Source organism: Poecilia reticulata, chromosome 14 (genome assembly GCF_904066995.2).
Source record: "Poecilia reticulata chromosome 14, P_reticulata-male-v2, whole genome shotgun sequence".
Lineage (NCBI taxonomy): Eukaryota > Metazoa > Chordata > Actinopteri > Cyprinodontiformes > Poeciliidae > Poecilia > Poecilia reticulata.
In genome coordinates this window covers 15,053,093-15,073,597 of record NC_088843.1, presented here as the reverse complement: position 1 = coordinate 15,073,597, position 20,505 = coordinate 15,053,093, and the positions used below count along the sequence as shown (strand labels likewise).

General features: G+C 41.0%; 2 protein-coding genes across 2 annotated transcripts; both read left to right on the top strand.

Annotated features, from left to right (window-relative positions):
- The first annotated feature begins 1,002 nt into the window (after window positions 1-1,002).
- Window positions 1,003-10,746, top strand: frmd8 (FERM domain containing 8). The gene is made up of 11 exons (XM_008428033.3): window positions 1,003-1,181; window positions 2,930-3,027; window positions 3,163-3,330; window positions 3,429-3,530; window positions 4,609-4,667; window positions 4,800-4,966; window positions 5,999-6,214; window positions 6,282-6,405; window positions 6,538-6,687; window positions 7,502-7,718; window positions 7,790-10,746. Exons 2-11 carry the CDS (start codon window positions 2,937-2,939, stop codon window positions 7,897-7,899), a joined length of 1,404 nt encoding a protein of 467 aa, XP_008426255.1. The 5' UTR covers window positions 1,003-1,181; window positions 2,930-2,936; the 3' UTR covers window positions 7,900-10,746.
- Window positions 10,747-11,343: 597 nt separating this feature from the next.
- vps51 (VPS51 subunit of GARP complex) lies at window positions 11,344-20,478 on the top strand. Its single transcript, XM_008428032.1, has 11 exons — window positions 11,344-11,763; window positions 12,040-12,169; window positions 13,280-13,426; window positions 13,531-13,750; window positions 14,679-15,582; window positions 16,151-16,366; window positions 16,490-16,573; window positions 16,664-16,798; window positions 16,878-16,999; window positions 18,098-18,185; window positions 19,712-20,478. The coding sequence occupies exons 1-11, from the start codon at window positions 11,590-11,592 to the stop codon at window positions 19,970-19,972; spliced, it is 2,481 nt and encodes an 826-aa protein (XP_008426254.1). The 5' UTR covers window positions 11,344-11,589; the 3' UTR covers window positions 19,973-20,478.
- The last annotated feature ends 27 nt before the right edge of the window (window positions 20,479-20,505 follow it).

The window sequence follows — 20,505 nt, the reverse complement described above, 5'->3', positions numbered from 1 at the left end:
TGTGCATGTATTTAAATGCTAAAAATGTAAACAATTCTGTGGCATACAATTCCACAAAACCCCTAAGAGTTTGGATGCTCTGTTCTTCGAACGTGGATCTTATTTTTTCAAGTTTATTTTTCAGTCTGTGGAAATGTTTTTAAGTTCTACAACTACCACTAACACAACTATGGCTGCTACAACTACTACTATTAGTAATAAAATACAAATAATATGAATTAGTAAAATACAAATAATATGAATTAGTATTATTACTGACTGCAAAGTGGTGGGATTGTTAGCACTTTTGTCTTGCTTAAAGAAGGTCCTGGTTTTTAATCCACAGTTTGCATGGTCTCCATGGACACATGTGGGTTTTCTCAGAGTATGACAAACTACATACATGTTAGGTTATTTACATGGTGCATGTTTTGTCCTGTGATGGACTGGCATAATGTCCAGGATGGCTCAAACATGCAAAAACTGCTTTCTAATGACCTAATTACAATTCAATAGGTTGTTGTTCAATCGGTTGTTTTTATAATAATAATAATAATAATAATAATAATAATAATAATAATAATAATAATAATACATTTGATTTTTTAATTTTATTTATTTTGTCTCTATTGCGTTTGCAGGGTTTTATTTTGCTTGTAATCTCTCAATCTCTCATTTGTGGACGGATCAACAAAGACTTGCCTGGATGAAAAAACAAAATAATCTCCTTGATGGATTTCAGTGACGATGACGTACCCATTACGTAAGGTGACGACTGCGCGCTCTTTAGCTTTCAATTTGTTTTCGGGATTAAATCTTTTTGGCCTCGCTATAAACATATCGCTCATTTAGACAAAAGGGAAAGTATAAATCACCATAGAAATAGACATTTGCTATAAGTCACTTCAATAAAGTATTAGTATTTAAAAGATTCTCCGTCCTGCTGAGGTTAAGAGCTTTTGACATCAACACATCAACCACAACGCGCCCTGATGAGGAACCGGTCAAAACAATTGAATCGTTCAGCTACCACACACTCTGCCCGGAAAGCTAATTTCGGGCGCTTGGCTAACCCTTCCTCGCTAGAAAAACACCGCAGGAACGAACTGCTGTTGACTCATGTATTTAGCAGTTTTTGTTACAATATCAGAATTCTGTCCCAGGAAAACGCAGCGAGTGAAGGTGAATTTATCATAATACAGGTAGGTAACCGAAATGTCTATTTATTTCTACAGACTGCAGGGAAGAACACTGAAAGTTAGCTGATGGGCCAGAGATAAGTGTTCAAATTGGCAAAGTAGCTCCTGAATAACATAACATACAGTAAAGTAAATGCAGGATCCGTCACTCTGAGGTGGTGGTGGTGTTTAAATCGTTAACATAGCAACTTGTTTCGTCTCTGAGCTAGCATTAGCTAATGGTAATTTGATTTGGTGATGATGGATTTTCCCCCCGAGACCCTTATCTGTTATGCTGTCATTCCTGTTAGACCTGGGCTGGGAATCAACTAATGTACTTGAGGCTTTCAGACGGCTTCCCCTTTCTGTCTGTAAAGGCATTAGACGTTTAAGAAACTTGCCAAACACAAATTTGCTTGAGTTAAAAAAACAAAAACAAAGCAGACGGAAAGAAAAACGGAAGAAGAATGGAAAGTTTGGGCCAACCACAGTCGCCCAGTACGTTGAATTATTCCCAGTAATGATCCCTTAAGGCTACACACTGACTGCCAGTAAGGACAGTTGCTTTATTTTAGCATACGTGTTAAATAAAGTGGTCATATAATATACGCTATTATCTACATTTTAAAGGCGCTACTAAGCAGCGGGTTTGTGTTTTAATACAAGGAGGGGTGACATCTGTATTTACACCCATCAGTCAATTCAAGAGTAGACCAACCAAAACAAAACAAAACGTTCCTTTCCCAATCTACACTCTCCAGCTTCTAAAGGAAGAAGATATAAATAATACTTGTCAATGGGTTCTCCTACCTGAGCAGTGAATGTTCCCAGCTCCTCCAGAGTCACAACGTGCCCCATGGCTGCTTCTCTAATTAATTCTCTTTTTCTTTCTGCAGTTTAAGTTTAGGTTGCCAGCTATGTTTTGGTAGGTTTGCAGTTTTGTTGTACTCTGCATGATATTATCATACCATTGTTTTCCTTCCACATCACATGTGTATGTATAACTTTTTGTTGATGTATCACAGGAGTCTGCAACCTGTGGCTCTTAAAAACCAATTAAGACATGTTTTTGATCATAACACCAATAAGAAAAAGTGTTTTTAGCAGTTCTTTCATATGTTTTATGCAATATCTACATGGATTGTTTACAACAGAAAGTCGCCAATGGTCCAAAACGTTTAGAGATCATTTCAAGTTCTGTTTTTTTTTTTCTTCCAAACTATGCGGTTTCTATTCCTGTTTCTCCTCTTTCTTTTTATGGGTTCACTCGGTTAGTTTTATTCACTCGGTTAGTTTTATTCACAAAGTTTTTTTTATTTGTAGATCAGGTAGCCCATTTTATTCTAAATACTAAAATAGAAATTTTTATTTAACTTTCTTGGTTTTCAAATTAACAAATCCTTTTTTTCCCCTTTGTGGCTGCAGGCAAATTTAATTTTGTACTTGGCAATGGCAAAAATGGCTCTTTGAATTGAAAAGGTTGCTGACCCCTGGCCTACCACAAAAATAAAGCAACCATGAAAATTGTGGTTGGACACAAATGTAGCAGTCGCTTGTGTGCAGGACACACTCTGGGCCGCTAGCAGTGCATTCACAAGTAAAATTTAGAAATGCACAAGGAAAGTCACAGTTTATGTTAAGGACATGTGGAACAACGGAGCGGTCTGTTCTTTGTTTCCATGGACTCTTCCAGTTCATTGCACATGCTGCAGTGCAACTCTGCTGCTGTCTAAATGTCCTAACTGCTCTACGTTTTGGCGTTTGTGTTTCAGATAAAAGATGGAGGGTGACAACTGCAGTTTTCCTCCGGATTTGTCTGATGATCATTCGCAAAGAGGAAGTGTGGCTTCTTCCGCAACACTTTCCCGTGGTACGGGAGGAATGAATTATCTCCTTCCTCTTTTTATTTTGTTTTTGTTTTGCCTCAAAGTCTATTGAGATTTTTAAAAATAGAAAAGCCTGTATTGTGCTGTTGTGAACCACTTTTTGCGTGTGTGTCCCACAGCTCAGGACGTGCTCGTGTATTTGTTTGGTGAGAGCGCGGTCCACTTATCCCTGGAAGGGCTCGGCAGCGTTTCCGTGCAGGAGTTGGGCCGTAGCGTTCGTGAAGCCCTGCAGATCCCAGAGTCCGCACCGGATGCTTTCGCCTTTTGGCTCTGCTCTCCGTTGCTTGGTAAGAACCCTTTTTTTTATTATTGATTTGGGCATCCTTTCATCTTCTAATAAGTTCAAAACACAACTAACTGGATCGCCTTTTTTTTTATTCTGCAGAGCTGCAGCTGAAGGCGAGGCATCAGCCGTACAAGCTGTGCAGGCAGTGGCAGGATCTGCTGTATCGATTCACCGACGCGTCAGAAGACGACATTTCACAAGGTGGGAACTTGAGCGGGATTAGCAGCACAAAGGGTCTTATTTGGAGTATACTAAATATACTGATGGCCTGGAGCTGTTTAACACTGAGATCGCCTGGCATTGTTTCCACACGTACTCCAGCTTCGCATGCTAATGCTAAGCGTGCTACTTAGGTTAATGTGTAAGGATAAAATAGCTGAGCATCAACTTTGACTACATGAGAGGATTTACTGAATGCTGTGGACTAGAGCTGAAACAATTATTTGATTCCTTGTAAGGAATCAATTATTAAAACAATCGTCAACTAATTTAGTAATGGATTAATCATTAACTGGAGTATGCAGCCAAAAAAACAAAAAAACATTTGTTAAAAGAAGAACACACTCAGAGCAGTAATTGAGTTAAGTGTTCAAAAAATATATGTCAATTTTACATTTAAGGTTAAAATAAAAATTAAAAAAATTAAAAAAACTTTGTTGGCTTATCAAAGTTAAACTGTAATAGAATTTAGAGACTTGTTTTGTTTTGCAAACCTGTGCAAATAATTGTTTTCCAACTGTAACAATCCTGGTGGAATTAAAGTAGCTTGTACAAATGTGCACAATGCACAGATTTTTTTTTTTTTTTAAGAGTTTTATGCTCAGAGTTTTACACCAGAGAACTGTTATCTCTCACAAACAGACCACACATCACACAGCAGACTTTTGTTGAAGGGCTGCTCGTCTCTAAACGGCTGTGAGCCGGTGACTCAGTTTGCTGTTTGCTTTTTTCTTTTTCGTGGTTATTAGCAATCCAAGTGGAAAAGCTCACATGTCTTAACGCCAAGTCACAGAAAAAGGGAACGGCAACGGCTAAAAACACCACCAAGGATATCAAAGGGAGTATTTAAAAGCTTTTGTTTTTTTCCTTTTGGGGTAGGACGTTCTGCCCACACTCAAGGGTTGTCAGCCTGGACTGAGTGGGTTGAGTTGTCTGTAGCCTCAGTGCTCCACTCTGAATTGACAGACTCTTGTTAAGTGTCAAATTAAATGACCTAAAAACCAGTAAACACTGACGCATCCTTATTTCCTGTTTTTCTTTTCTTTTTTTTTCTCCTCAGATGAACCATATCTGCAGTACAGGCGCAACGTGTTTTACCCGAAATCTAAAGAGCTGCAGGTAGCATCCGCACTGCGAAGCGTTCATTGTGATTCTTTATGACCGATTCGGGGGAACTGTTACTCATTGCACGAAGCTCTTAAGCTCGCCGTCATGTTAGAAAACACTAATTGCGTCTCTACCCCTCCACAGATTAAAGATGAGACGGTGTTGAGACTTCTCTACGAGGAGGCCAGGAGCAACATCCTCTCTGGCCGGTACCCGTGCGACCCGGAGCACTGGGCCGGGCTCGGCGCCTTGTCCCTCGCTCTTGAAGAGGGGCCTGGTCTCGACAGCCAGCAGATCACCACTAAAATCAGGTAAGTTGATCTGTTGGTTTATGTTTAAGGACCGATGTTCAGAAGCTGCTGCCGTGTGGAATCTGACCAGGTGAATGTGCCACAGAATCATTTCTAAAACATGCAGTTTGTCTCTGGTTCTGGTCGTCATGTCAAGGGAAGCCTTACCAACTTTACCACAATTTAAATGGGGATGCACCGGTCAGGGTTTTACTGGCCAATGCCGGTTTTGTTTCAGGTCTGATTACAATTTTCCTTTCAAAACGTCACCAAAAACCTGCTAATGTTTGTATATTAGAGTCACAGCATATATCTGTTATTAAATGAAAAAAAAAAAAGAATCAACCAGTTAGTAGATTTCTTCTCTAATTTGGAAAGCGTCAGTTTTTTCTTTTACAGGATGGTTGTGACTGCGTGACGTAGCATTCGTAGCACCAGAAACACAAATATTGTTCTTGAAAAACATTCCCATTTGAAATGGGTTCCTTTCAGGACGACACTTATTTTAAAATGTGTGATTTAAATCACTAAACTGCACACAGTAGCTTCATTTAATCATATTTTATTGAATTCACTGATACTGATTCACTCCCACGGAGCAGTTGAGAGATGGCAGAGATAACATTTCTTTTGTTATTTTATTTACCATCAATATCTGAAATTTATCATTACAACGATGAATGAAAAAAAACAAACAATTTCACGATAAATGATAAACGTCACTAATCCAAACATCTGTAAGAGTGGAGAACTTGCAACACCGTTTACAAGCACATTATGTTATTTGTTGCGTTGTGCTTCAGTTTTATGTTTTTCATCCGTGATGGAGCCGTCACGTATTAGGACAACCCTGTACCAAGAGTATTTGCTGTAAAATAATTTCAATGTATCTTTGACCCCACAAAAGCAAATTATCACTTTTTTTCCACAGTAAAACAAAACAAAAACAAAAACAAATGAGACCCAGGAATGTGTTTGTTCTTGTTGGATTCAACAGTGAATTGTCTCACAGGGGTAGAATTTAATTTCACCTTTGCCCTCTGTTGCGCGCAGGGAAAAGAAGCTGCCTTCCTTCGTGCCGGCTCACGTCGCCGTGGGCAGCGGAGGGTTTTTCTCCACCCTGCGGGGGAAATCGAGCCGCCAGGCAGAGCTGGAGCAGAAGCTCTCCGAGGAGTACGGAAAGATCAGCAAGTCCACTGGAGGCTCTCCGGAGCCTCAGCAGCTCCTGCACCAGTACCTCAGCATGTGTCACTCTCTGCCTTATTACGGGTAGGAGCCGTCGTGTTAGCCACCTTTTTCTTTTGTTTTCATGCGTTGACACTAAATGTACCATCAGGTGCGCCTTTTTCTGCGGGGAGATTGACAAGCCAGTTCAAGGCATCCTCCAACGGGGAAGACGTAAAGCTGTCAGTGTCGGGATCTGCCTGGACGGAGTTTATGTGATGGACGTGAAGGAGAAGGTGAATTTTTTTTGCCTTTTTTCTTGTTTTGGGGGGGAAATATTTCTAACGTTTGTGCTCAGTTGGACAGTTATTAGCTGTTTACTTCTTCTCATGAAAAGTTGTCCTCTTGCCGGTCGCGTCTCGTTGCAGCATGTGCTGCTCGGGCTGCGTTTCAGCGAGCTCTCGTGGGACCACAGTCGCCCCGAAGAGGAGGGGGACTCGCACATTCTGTGGCTGGAGTTTGACGGGGAGGAAGACGGCACTCCCGTCAACAAGCTGCTGAAGATTTACTCAAAACAAGTAAGAAATTGGGGGAATATGGTAAAATAATCAAATGATCTTTGCTAAAATATCCACATCCCTTGAATTCCTCTAGATTTTGTCCCTTTCCAAACACAAATGTCAACTATCATGATTTTATATGTTACTTTATTGGTTGCCCCTCAGTGCCTCAACATAAAAAAATACCAACCAGAGTGAATCAGCTGTGTTTGAAAGCGGCATTTCCTCTACCACTTCCTGTTCAACCAGTTTCTTCTCTCCACCACTTACTGGTTTTGCACCAAATTCGTGCTTCGAAAATAAAAATATATGTTTTTTCTGAATAAAATGCCAAAAAAAAAAGCTAATCTGATTACTGGACTGGAAATAGAAACCCGTTAGTTTTACTCGTAACTGAAAAACAGAGGTAAAGTAACCTGACGCTGCTGGTGATAATCAGAAAATAATGCATAAATAGAAGCTTACAGGGTGTCGAGTGTAGTATGCATTTCTATTCAGACCCCTTTACTACGATGCCCTAAGTAAACATTTTAAGTGTTATGAATACTTTTGAAAGGGTGCATTTTTAGTTTTTGCTGCAGAGGGTGATGGGTGCAGTGGTCTTACATCATCAAAAGCTGCGATGGAAAAAGCCTGTTTGAGCACCAGATGGCGAAGGGGCCTTACATAACATCAGTAAATCATAATCACACTTGGGTCCAATCCGACGACGCCAGCATGACCGCTATGCGCCTCTGCTTCCCCATTTCAGATAAAATGGAGATTAAAGCTGGTGTTTATTGTGCGGAGAAATAAAGGTGACAAAACAAACGTTTTGTTTTTATTATTCCAGGCCGAGTTAATGAGCGGCTTTATAGAGTTCTGCGTGGAGCTGATGTCTACGTCAGAGGGGGGCGCCGCCAACGAGTTGGGCGTTCCTCAGGAGCCCGCCGGACAGGAAGCCGGCACCAGGAATGGCCGCGGAGGGCGCCGCGGGATGCTGCAAAGGCAGGGCAGCGTCGTGTGCAGCCGGTTCCACTCCCTTAACACCATCAGCTACGTGGATAACGGTGAGTCCTCGAAAGAAACATGAAATGAAAGCGAGAGGAGCGTTTCCATCTTCCGTTGTTTTGTCTTTCAGGCAAAGAAATCAAACGCTTAAAGCCAAAAAGAGCCGCGTCCTTCTTCGCTCGGCAGGCCACGGCGCCCACCTACTCCGCCGTGAACACTGAGAGCCTGGAGCAGGGTTAAACCTCTCTGCCTCCGTCTTCTCGACGACCAAACCTGAACGTTTTTACACTGAGAAGTGAAAAATAAGACTTTTTTTTTTCCTTTTTTTTTATTCAGCTAGTCTCTGAGCAAACCAAGGACCAAGTAAGGGGCGTCTATGTGTGGGTGTGTATTTATCGTTTTAAAGTGGTGTACAGTATGAGAGTACATTAATGTGAAAACTTAAGATCTTTCTAAAACCCGAACCTGCAAAGATTGAACTGAACTCGCCGGGCGGCAGACGGCCATCCAAACGCTCTTCGGCGGAGACGAACCTCAGAGAAATCCGCTGAGCGTAAACTATTTCTGAGCTCTTCTGCAGAGTGCTGTTCTTCAAACATGCCACACCTCAAAGGAGCATAAACCACCACAGTACCTCTTTTTTTTTCTTTTAGCTTTCTATCAAGATTGTTGCAGCTTCCCCTCAGTCAGCATGACCAACACTTTTAGGGGGGGAGTAGCTTAAGGGTGCGAAGGCATTATTCTGCTTTTTTCTTTTCAAACTACCGGTGCCTTGTTCTCACGATCGACGGTGAAGCCAAGTAGGAGAAGCACTGGTAGAAACATAAAGGGTTCACTGTTATGGCAGCACATCTGCTGTGCTGCGGAAGTTTCTTGTGAGTACATTTTCTATTTCATTTCATTTGAGGATTTTTGCATTCATCCCTTTTTTTGTGTGTGTGAAACCAACACATAAAAAAACTGAGAGTTAAAGATTAAAGTTAGATCAGATAATTGAGTTATAAATTAACAATAAACCTAGAGATACCAGTGTTACTCTGTTATGGCGCCTTACGAAAGCATTTATACCAAACTGACACAAACTTCATTGCATTGCTAACCTGTTGTGAACAGACCAGCCCAAAGTGGTGCATAATTGTCAAACAGAACCACCGTTTGATTCGATTGCGAGTCTTTTTCTGTGTGTTTGTGCCAGATTTGCATATCTACAGTAGAAGAACTTTTTTCTGAGACTTCATTGCAAGACGTCTTAAGCTCAGCCAGCCTGGACAAAAACTACAGCATGATGCTGCCACCTCCATGTAACAATATTAGATTTAGATTCACTTCACAATTATGCACTACTTTTCTGTCACATAAAATCTCATTAAAATACACTGATGTTTGTTAAATGTAAAAAAAAAAAAAAAAAACGGTCAATGCTTTTGCAAGGAACTTTCTAGTTTAGGGGTGTGCAACGCCAGGCCTCGAGGGCCGGTTTCCTGCAACTTTTAGATGTGTCTCTACTTCAACACGCCTGAGTCAAATAATGAGGTCGTTAACAGGACTCTGGAGAACCTGACTGCTCTTAGGAGGTGATTCAGCTGTAGGACCAGGGAGACATCTAAGAGATGCAGGACACCGGCCCTCGAGGCCCAGCCTTGTTCTAGTTGGAGCTAAGATTTGAACTTGATCTTTTAAATTTCCACACTAGGTACCGCTGACACTAAATAAATGCTCACATTTATCCGTTATTTCATGTTATTTATTCAATCAGTCCTTACAAGCAAAAACAAAAAACAAAAAAAAAAGACTACATTATAACTGTGCCTCTCCTGAAATTTAAGCTAACTAATGGTAAAGTTTGGTTATTGTTGAAGAGAGAAAGCAATATCAATGTATAGTAGAACATTTAAAAAAAAAAAGATGGATTTCCACTTGTCTTCTCAAGGTGTCGTGTATCACCGTGGTCACCGTGGTGCTGGTGAAATGAGGTGGTAAAATTTAAAAACAACATCTTCTGGCAAATCAGACTGTACTGTATGAATTTTATTCTGCACGTCAAACCAAACCTACCTGACCTGCTTCGTCCCGGTAGATGACCGATTTCACTCCTCGATGCGTCTCTGGATTTCAGACCGACGCAGCCGCCTTGAGTCTGTTCTGTGCGTTTCAGATTTTACACTGAAAGAAGCCTAATATATGTAACACTGCCTTCCACATGAACGTATGGTTTCCTTTGATAAGTGACGGCCTCGCGTGTTCTTCCTCCTCTCATCATGCAAACTCCAGAATGTTCCGTTTTTTGTTTTTTTGTTTAGCTTCGGATTGTGTCTGTAACCCCTAGCAGTCCCGACACATCGTTGCTAGCACACACTATGCATGACCCGTCGTAGAATTGTCATTCCGACAGCCTCCGCCTAATGTAATGTTGCACTAATACTAATCTTTATACAAATGTTTCCATCAGCTGACTTTTGAACTTTTGTGATTGAATACATTTACTTCCATCTTCTTGTGTTTGTGTTTGTATACAGTAATGAAGAATTAGGTCTAATCAAATGCTGTCTCTTTAAGCAGTCGCTCTGAAGAAGCAGAAGTGCCTTTTTAAAAAAAAAAAACCATGTTGATACCGGAGTCCCTGTTTTCATGCTTTGAAACCGGGAATGAAAATGGTTTGTATGTATTTTACCTTTCCTACTGATGTTGTCTTGTAGGCAGTCAGTTCTGCTGTCTTTTTTTAAAATCTAAAATAAAGCAAGATGTATTTAAAAAAACAAAAGTGTGCTTACTACACACCTAAAAACCGTACTGTATACTGAAGCCATATTCATTTTAACCAGCATGATGCACTGTTACAACTTTATTCTTAAAACCATCTGTAGTTTTGTTTTATAGCTGAACTAAAACATGCTCATCATTTCTATCATTACACATTTGCTGATTGTTGAAATAAAATTCTGTTGTAAAATACTTGTTCAGTATGTATGAAGTAATATAAAAGATTATGGTTCCTTTCCACGTACTCTTGTAGATATTCTGTGAAATGCACCTTTGTTTATTCTGATTCCAAAACCTGCTATAAAGACATAAAATGATACAACAGGAGAGGAGCTTTTCTTCTGTTTGTTGTGTGTGACAAAGAAGAAATTATCCATCCATACCCATTCATACTTTTAGTTGAAAATGTTTCTAGTTGGAAAAAATAAACATGTCAGAGTTCAAAATGAGAAAGTTTCAGATTTTTCACCAGCTCCAGACAGTGTCAAAATCCAACATGACTCCTTTCTAATGATGGGACTGTAATAGACAGCATATTCACACTTTGTGTGTGTGTGTTTATCTGATTAAGACGTTTATATTCCTAGAAAAGAGGGTTGAGCAAAGTTATCAGAACAAAGGGAATTGAGGGAACAATTAGGACTAAATACGTTTAGCTAATTCAAATTCAAAGTTGTGTCATTGACATATAAATGGAATAGATTCCCATATTTATGTAGGATAGTAAACAGTGGTAAAAGGTACAGAGAGAAAAGAAAGAAATAAGAATGAATTTTTAGGTCCACTTCCACCATTGTTAGAACAATGATTCAGTCCCCCCCAAAAAAGAAAAGAAAAACAGAAGGTAAATGGCCCTTTAAATCGTCATGGTGCTGGCATGCGCAGTAGCAGATCCGCGTCAGGCTTGATTACGTACACTTTGTGAGAACGTAAGTTTGGATTGGCTACAAATGCGGAAACAACAACGACTCCATACAGCTGGTTTTCTCTCAAAGAAAATATGACAAATGTTGAATATTTTGAATAACAACTTTTCGTTATTCAGGACATTATGCAAAGCTGAAAATATTTATCTATTTTGAACGGGGAGTTAAAGTTTTCAGTCCGTGTTTCTGAGCTGTCAGGTGGTTGTTTCGTTTCGTCCGTTTTGGCAGCTGGTCGGAGTTCGGTATGGACGCCGACGGTTCGGTGTCGGACGAGTCCGGGAGGAGGCGGAGGGTGCACGGCATGCTGAAGCTTTACTACGGGATAAACGAGGAGGGTAAGGCCCCGGAGCAGCCGCAGTCTCTGGATCCCTGCGACATCAACGGGCCGCATTTTGACCCGGATCTCTACCTCAACAAGGTGCTGCCTTTTTAGCTTCTACTATCACGCAGTAGTGTAAACATAAGTTCGCTAAAGCCACTCATGCATTTTCCAGCACTTTATATTTACTGTAAATACGTAGGATGACTTTGAGGTCTTGCTCTGGAAACACAAGACACTTGGTGGATGTTAATTTGTTTCAGTTACTAAATTTGCATAAATGGTGGTTCTTCCTCACCACTAATAAATACTAATGAATTATTGTATGTGCTGTATTAAAGGATGTTTATGACCGTTATGCTTCTTAAACTACAGCTGAGGAGAGAGTGCTCCCTTTCTGAGCTGATGGACCATGAGACCTGCATGGTGAAGCAGATCCGCTCTCTGGACAGTGACATGCAGACCCTGGTCTATGAAAACTATAACAAGTTCATATCTGCTACAGGTAAAGTAGATGATACAAATGTATCTGTAGCCCCTGAACTACTTCACGTTTTGTCATGTTGCATCCACAAACTTCAATGTGTGAGATAGACCAACATAAAGCAGTGTAGCATTGTAAAGCGGAGGGATAATAACACAAGATTTCATCAATAGATTAAGTTTCAAGCCATGTTCTCAGTTTGCTTTAGGTCTGTACTTTGACTGGGCCATTATAACACACACACTCGTCTAAACTATTAGCCTGCAACGTGCAGCTCCGCACACAGACTCATCTAATTTCAAAGTGGCTCTTTGAAATTGTACAATGACTCTTAACAATTTGATTAATATTGGAAAACCAGCAATTAAAAAAAAAGAAATATAGCTAAAGCTACAGTGGATTTTTAGCATTTTTATAGTTATTTGCATGGAATAAATTCGGTATTAAATTTTCACAAGTATTAGTAAAACTAAAACAAAAAATCTCTTTATGTTGGAAACTCTTTTTGTTTACGTTTTCCCACAAATATCAAAAGCCCTAAAACATTTTATCAGTGAATCCTGTTTTTGTTAATGTTTTATGTTTTTCTTTGTTTTTAAACCTAAAGACAGAAATAACATATTTCTTTAAAATGATCATGATTTCTCTATTGTAGATATTTATTAAACATTTTTAAGTTATCTTTTCACAAAAGACTATTTAACTCTTATGGCTCTAAAGTTTTATTTAGCTGCACTGAGGGCCAACGTTAATTGATTTTGTCACTCGTTCAGAAAGTAACTCATATTCATGACATATGGTGAAATATTTCAGTCATTTATTTCTTGTAATTTGATTATCATGGAAATATAATGGAAAATTTTAATTGTATGCATAATGAATCTATTTGAGTTTTTCTTTCTGATATGAGTGTCAAAAAATGCTGGACATTTTCCACGATGTTCAAATTTTTTTAGATGTCTTTGTAGCACACTTTAATACAAATGCTGGACTACTTTGTATTAGTCTAGCACACACATTTCAACAGATCGCATTGAAGTTTTCAGTTGCAATGTGACATAATTTGTGAAGATTTAAGGAGAGTGAAGACCTTTGCAAAGCATGTAGATGAGGTATTTCCTCTTTTGTTAGACACCATCAGAAAAATGAAGAACGATTTCAAAAAGATGGAGGACGAAATGGATTGCCTATCTGCGAACATGGCTGCTATCACTGACTTCAGCGCTTCCATCAGCGGCACGCTTCAGGACCAGCACGCACAGATAACCAAACTCTCTGGTATGATTCACTTTTTTTTTTTTCATTTACTTTTATTTACCTTTTATTTACTGAATGTCTGGGATGATTTTCTTAGTTATTTGCTCTGTTATGTTTCCTGCCAGGGGTTCACACGCTACTGAGGAAACTTCAGTTTCTGTTCGAGTTGCCTGCCAGACTGAATAAGTGTCTGGAGCTGCAGGCCTACGCTCAGGCGGTGAGCTCCCACCGGCGTGCTCGCTGCGTGCTGCAGCAGTACAGCCACCTGCCCTCCTTCAAGGGGATTCAGGACGACTGCAACGCCATCATGGAGAAGCTGGCTCAGGAGCTTCGGCAGAAGTTCAGGTGGGAATCTGTCAAGATCAGGGGTGACCGATGAAGGAAAGATGACATAATCATTAATTACAGGGTGTCCACACATCCTTAAAAAGTCTTAAGTTCTCGTGTCTAAAATTAAAGCTTTAAAACATGTTAAATTGATAAAATAAGATGTACGTTGGCCTTAAATGCGTTAATCACAGGTCTCATTTTTTGTTGTGCCAGGACTATTTAATATAGTGTTTTGGCTTGTGGTAATTTTCATTCAGGAAAATGTCTGAGTTGTACGCAAACATCTTCATTGGTTGAGGCTAACTAGCTGCTAATATACCCTTGCTAGCTAGCTTTTTTGAGGTCATCATGGGTACTTGCAAATTTATCAGCAGTTGACTCGCCTCTGACTGACTTCTGCTGCCAATTGTCAACCCATACGAGGCCAGGTGCCAAAAACTTGAGCTTAGGACTACGGGGGTTAAGACTGTAGACAGACATATGCAATGAGAGAAGGACAAAGTTCTTGTTTGTAATGCAGCAAGTTCCTCCAACGATCCCCTATATTTACATTTTTTTCTATATTAAATTTTATTCAAGTTTCCAATAAATTAAATTTGAATTCCTGAAACCTGTAGATACCATGAATTAGTAAATATGTCCACAGACATGTTTCTTTCGTTCTTACTAAGCTTGAGTTGTTTTGTAAGGAAGAAAAGATTCAGTTAATTGATATTGTAACCTGGTTGAATAAGTGGGACTGAGAACAATAGCTTTTTTATTTTTAAGGTTAAAAAACGATGCATCTTCTTCAATTATATATAATTATGTCACATGACATCCATCCCCTTAAGATGCATTGACATTGTTATGGCAAAACTTGGAAAAGCAGGCATGTGAATAGGTTTGCAAGGCACCATGTATTGATTCTGCTTAACAGTATTTTGTGTGTGTGTGTTTATAGAGATGGTGGGACGAGCGCCAAAGACCTGTCGGAGTGTGTGGAGCTCCTGCTGCAGCTGGATGAGCCAGCAGAGGAGCTCTGTGATAAATTCCTGAGCCACGCACGCTCTCGACTGGAGCTGGACCTTCAGGGGTTGGAAGCAGAGATTAAGCCGTACCCGCCGACTCCAGCTCCGAAAGAGGCTGCAACACGCAGGTCATCTTCTTCTACAGCCGCAGGATCTCCGAGCGACAACAACTCCCCTAAGACGCTCTCTCTACCGTCTCCCACCCTGAATACCGACATTCTCGAATTCATAGACAGAGGCTGCAATGAATTTGTCAGCAGCTTATGTCTGGTTATTACTTCCTATCAAGAATTGTTCATCAACCATGCTCAGACAGGCGAGCTGGCTTCGAAGAATATTCCTCAGATGGCCAGCGGCAAGCTGCAGGCCTTTGTGGATGACCTGGCGGCTCGGTATTTCTCGCTTGTCGAGAGGAGGATACAAGAAGAGAAAGGCGTCGGCGATAACTCCCTCCTGGTCCGCGCTCTGGACCGCTTCCACCGCAGGCTGCAGGCCGTGGCCAAACTGCTGCCCGGCTCTGCCGTTCCAAACCGGGGGACGGAAATCGTGGTAAGAGCGGCGACGGAGAGAGTGAAGCAGTATCTCTCTGCTCTGCAGAGCTTCTACATGGACAGCCTGACAGATGTGAGGCAGGCCCTGGCAACGCCTCGACTCTCCGTGGCTGGAGGCGGCGCGCATCTAGGAGGGCCTGCAGCTGGCAGGGATGTTCCCAGCAGCCTTCCAGAGCTTCTCTCATCTCTGTCAGCTTCTATTCTCAACCAGATCAAGTCTGTGTTGGCGTCAGTCCATCTCTTCACCGCCAAGGACATTACTTTCTCCAACAAGCCTTACTTCAAGGTAAATCTCCTTTGTTAAAAACATTTTTTATGAGCTTTATTGATTTTCCATCCTTCCTCAGAAAGCCATGCAAAATCATCAGATTACCACACTTTTTCATGGTATCGTATAATTTTTGAGTTTTTTGGCCAATTTTCCACAAAATTGGCCAAAAAACATTGGGTTTAAGTGACGCTAATTCTCACCCCTGTCAGATGTTGATCTGTGATCAACATGGCGAGTAACAAAAAGTCACAGTTACCGACACCAGTATCGCAAAATTTCTTGCTGATATTTTGTAAATTAGCTTTACACAATCAAAAACAAACACAGAATCTAGGAGGGACAGATCAGTTTGAAAAGGTGTTTAATATTATTTAATTTTAAGAAGCATTTCCAGCACAGCTGCTTATTAATATCTTAACCGTTTTTGTAGATGCTTTATCAGTAAATTCTGGCACAACCGGCCGTTTGAGGACATTCATGATATAGACGTTTCCCAAAATGAAAATGAGTTTGACACTCCTGCTCTAAACGAAGTTAAAAAGCGAGTTTTTAATGAAAGCTTTCCTTTGTGTCGTCGCTGTAGGGGGAGTTCTGTAGCCAGGGAGTCCGTGAGAACCTGGTGGTGAACTTCATCAGGTTCGTGTGCCAGTCTTCTCGACAATTTTGTGAAAGCGCCGGAGACAAAGGAGGATCCACGCCCCCGGCTCTCCTGCTGCTGCTGTCTCGCCTCTGCTTGGACTTTGAGACGTCCACCATCTCCTACATACTCACGCTTACAGACGAACAGTTTCTCGTCCAGGTACTGGAGAAATGTAAAATACAGCGCAATGCAGAATTTGGAAAAAACACATAGGCTGTAGCATGACAAACTGTAAACAAGTTTTTAAAAGGACTCTGTTAAAAGACCGGCCGTCTTTTTCAGCACCAAAATCCCATAACACCAGTCACAACGTTGTGTGGAGAAGCAAGAGAAGCGGCACAAAAACTCCTCAACCATTATGTCAAGGTATTTCACCATTACAATCAAAAACACAGAGTCGAGAGTAAAAATTCCCGTCGTATCCAAGACGACACCTTGTTTTCTCTCTCTGTCCAGGTTCAGGGGCTGATCATCTCGCAGATGTTAAGAAAGAGTGTCGAAACTCGAGACTGGGTCAACACCATCGAGCCCAGAAACGTCCGAGCTGTGATGAAGAGAGTAGTGGAGGACACCACCTCCATCGACGTGCAGGTACGGCTTTGAGCGACAGACCGAGTCAAACTGCCTCTCTTCCCACCTGAACGTCATCCATGAATGTTCTGCACCGCAGGTGGGCCTGCTGTATGAAGAGGGTGTGAGGAAGGCCCACAGCAGCGACTCGAGCAAAAGGACGTTTTCCGTGTACAGCAGCTCCAGGCAGCAGCCCCGTTACGCAGCCAGCTACACACCGAGGTGAAGCAGCTTTGTCTATGATGCTCTGTTGCCTTGGTTGGCAATTTGTGTTTATAACTCCTGATGCACAGATCAGAGGTGAGCTGTGTTTTCACTACAAACGTAGACAAAACTTTGTCGATATTCTGCTTAAAAAAAAACAAAAAAAAAACAGTTTCCCAATTGCTGCATTTCCATTAAATAATGAGCTGGTTGATGTGATAAGTCGCTAAAAATCATGGCAGCGACAGATATAGACACTTTCATGAGACTTCAGTGTTGTATTCTGGCGTTGGAGCGACAAGCCCCTCACACTTCTGAGCGGCTGCGTGTGTGTTTGGTGTTTTGGGGAAACTAGTCAGCGGTTTGACAGAAGAGCTTTGAATTAAATGCTTCCGAATGACAAACTCGACTTTCAATGAGCTTCATTCTTTGGCAGTGTTAGTTGTTTCAGCACTGACTCTTTGTGTCACCACATGAGGCCATCTGCCTCGTGGCAGTTTGTACTGACAATGTGTCAATTCGAACATGCTAAAGACGTTAAAGACGTGTGGCTGCATTTCATGAGCCATCTAGTCCCTTTAAGAATCAGACCAAAATAAGTAGAAACATCATACAATGTGTTTTGATAGTTGTATCCAATTGAAATAAATTATGCAAGATTTTGGCATTTATATGATCATTTATGATTAAAAAAAATATGCTGTGAACAAATTTGTTTAAATGGCAAAAACTGGAAGTGGAAATGGACTAAATGGCAATAAGTCGGTACAAAGAGGTGAAGAGGCTGATTCAACCAATCCCATTCAGAAACAGACTGTCATTTAAAACTGCATTTGAATCCTTTTTGTTATATTGAGATATTTGTTGGCAGAAGTTATGAGATATTAAGGGTTAGAGTTGTTTATGTTAAGAGATGAAGAAAAAGCATCTGAAATATTGTCACTGTTTATTTCTACAGAGGTAATTTTGTCATAGTTGCAATGTTCCTAAAAATTCTTTGAAGTTAAGACTATTTATTTCATTTGCTTTTCTCTAAATAAGTGATTTATTATTGTATAGCTATGATGTCTAGAATAGAAACAATAACTGATTGGTTACCTGTTGTTTTACCTGCAGCGCTCCCATGGATACCAATCTGCTGAGCAACATCCACAAGCTGTTTTCTGAAAGGATCGACATCTTTAGCTCGGTGGAGTTCAACAAGGTCAGTGCTGCTCTTCAGTCAGTTGAATAAATGTCTTTCAACGGCCTTAGAAGCGCCACGTGAGAATCTCCTCCACACTAAAGGAGCAGGACGTGGTCCGGGACCTGCAGGCTGTCTGCCTATCGGAACGTGTGAATCGGAGCGTGCTCAACGACGCTGCTGGTTACATTTTCAAGTAGACCGCTTCGACTCTGGAGGCGTGGACGTGGGCGCACTTTAACATGCTAATGATGCCCCTCAGTTTCCTCCTTCGCATCATTTTCTAGCGACTCAGGAAAGAAAACAGGAGAATTTTTAAGGCTGTTCTGTACAATGTAGATTCTTATTGCATTTATCTAACTAAAAACTTTATTGAGATTTATTTGCTGTTTTCTCTCCGAGTCTGTGTAGAAGTCTCCCTTCTTTGTGTTTCTCGTTTCCAAGCTCTTGATTTAATGAACTGGACTTTCAACCGCTGGCTGATGTCTTCAGTTTCCTCGTCAGCACGTAGGAATTGTCCAGTGTGTGCTCAGCGTGGCGATCTGCTTCTTACAGAGCATGACTTTGAATTCAGAGATGCTGTTCTTTGCTCTTGGGACGTTTGAATATTCCTCCATGTCGATTTGTTGTTAACTCACAGTAACGGTTTCTGTCAGAAGTTTACAGCCACTCAACATTGGCATGTCATTTATGTTAATTTTCATCTTTAATTGATTTAATTTGAGGGGTGTTGATTATTACAGCTTCAATACGTTTTTACAAACAAGTATCAGGCAAATTTACATTTACTGTGGATTTTCTCTGACTTCCACTGTGACAAAATTATACTCGGTCACTATCCAGTTTGTATTTATCTATTCCAAAACCAACTATTTGAGGGTTCATTTACACCAGCCCTGTTCAGTTCAATTTGATCCAACTCTAGTTCGTTTGCCTGGTTCGTTTAAGGAAGTGTGAATGCGTAATCGAACCCTGATGTGGACCAAAACATGAAATCTGGTCCTCCTAAAAACCCAGATAAAGATCGGTTGAAGTGACCCCCGGTGCGGTTTGAGTGCATACGTGAACGCCAAGCGGTCCAGAGACCGCTTCAAAAGCAGGAAGTGAACTAAAGTGCAGGGCATGCTGGGTAAATATAACCAAAACAAACGCATGACTGACGCTAGCTGGAGAATGTTTTTTTTTTTTTTCTTAACCAGCAAAAGAAAAATCCTACAACTGATGCCACTTTATTTTTGTTAACATTTTGTGAAGAAGGTTCAGAGGTTTGCAAGTTGTTTCCTTCAGTAGTTCCCGGTGCAGCGCCACCACAGGCGAGGCGAGGAACAGGTTTTCAAAGGGTTTGACACAATGGAGCATGAAAGAGAACCACACCATCTGAAAATGTAACAAATGTTGCAACTTTGGTCCCCAATCCAGCTGAGTAAACCAGCTGGTACAAGTTTAAAGCATGCAGGACAGTGGCTTTAGCAAGCTTCAAACTTTGTGGTGGCTACGAGTTTGTTTTGCTGTCAGTGGCGTGACTGTCACTGTCTCCTGTCTCCCAGGTCTCCGTGATGACGGGAATCATCAAAATCAGCCTGAAGACGTTCCTGGAGTGTGTCCGCCTGCGCACTTTCGGGCGCTATGGCCTGCAGCAGATCCAAGTCGACTGCCACTACCTGCAGATGTACCTGTGGCGCTTCGTGTCAGACGAGAACCTCGTTCACTTCCTGCTGGATGAGATAGTGGGAAGCTCCGCCCACCGCTGCCTGGACCCCTCACCGATGGAGCAGAGTGTTATTGAAGTGATCTGTGAGAGAGGTTGAGTTGTACCTCTGTTGCGTTGTTCGGGATCGTTTAGCCACTATTGGCACTAGTTTGGTGAATACTGTAAACATATTGTAGGAAAATAATCATCCGAATCTCTTGTTTATTACTACTCCCACAGTTCTTGGCTGGTATATTTCCAAGATTTACCAATCATGTTGTCTGTTGAGTTTACTTACAGTTTCTTCTGTTAATCGTTTACTATAAAATAAGAATTAAACAAAAAACTTGGATTCAGTCTGAAGACAGGGGAACTCGAGCACTCCGACCTTGAAGATGATATGAATGTGAATAGAAAACACTGATGACTAAAGCGCAAGACTGTGTCCAGTGAAAGCTGCTCCATTAATAAATCTCTTCAGGCTATTTGTGGGCTTTTCTGTTTTCATCCATTAACTGTAAACTGCAGCACATCTTTGATTCCTGTCGGTTTTCTGTACGTCTGCATAGAGAATGAACTAACCTGAATGTATGTCCAGAATAAACATGTATGGGTTTAAAAGAACATGTTCTTACTAATTCTTAAAATATG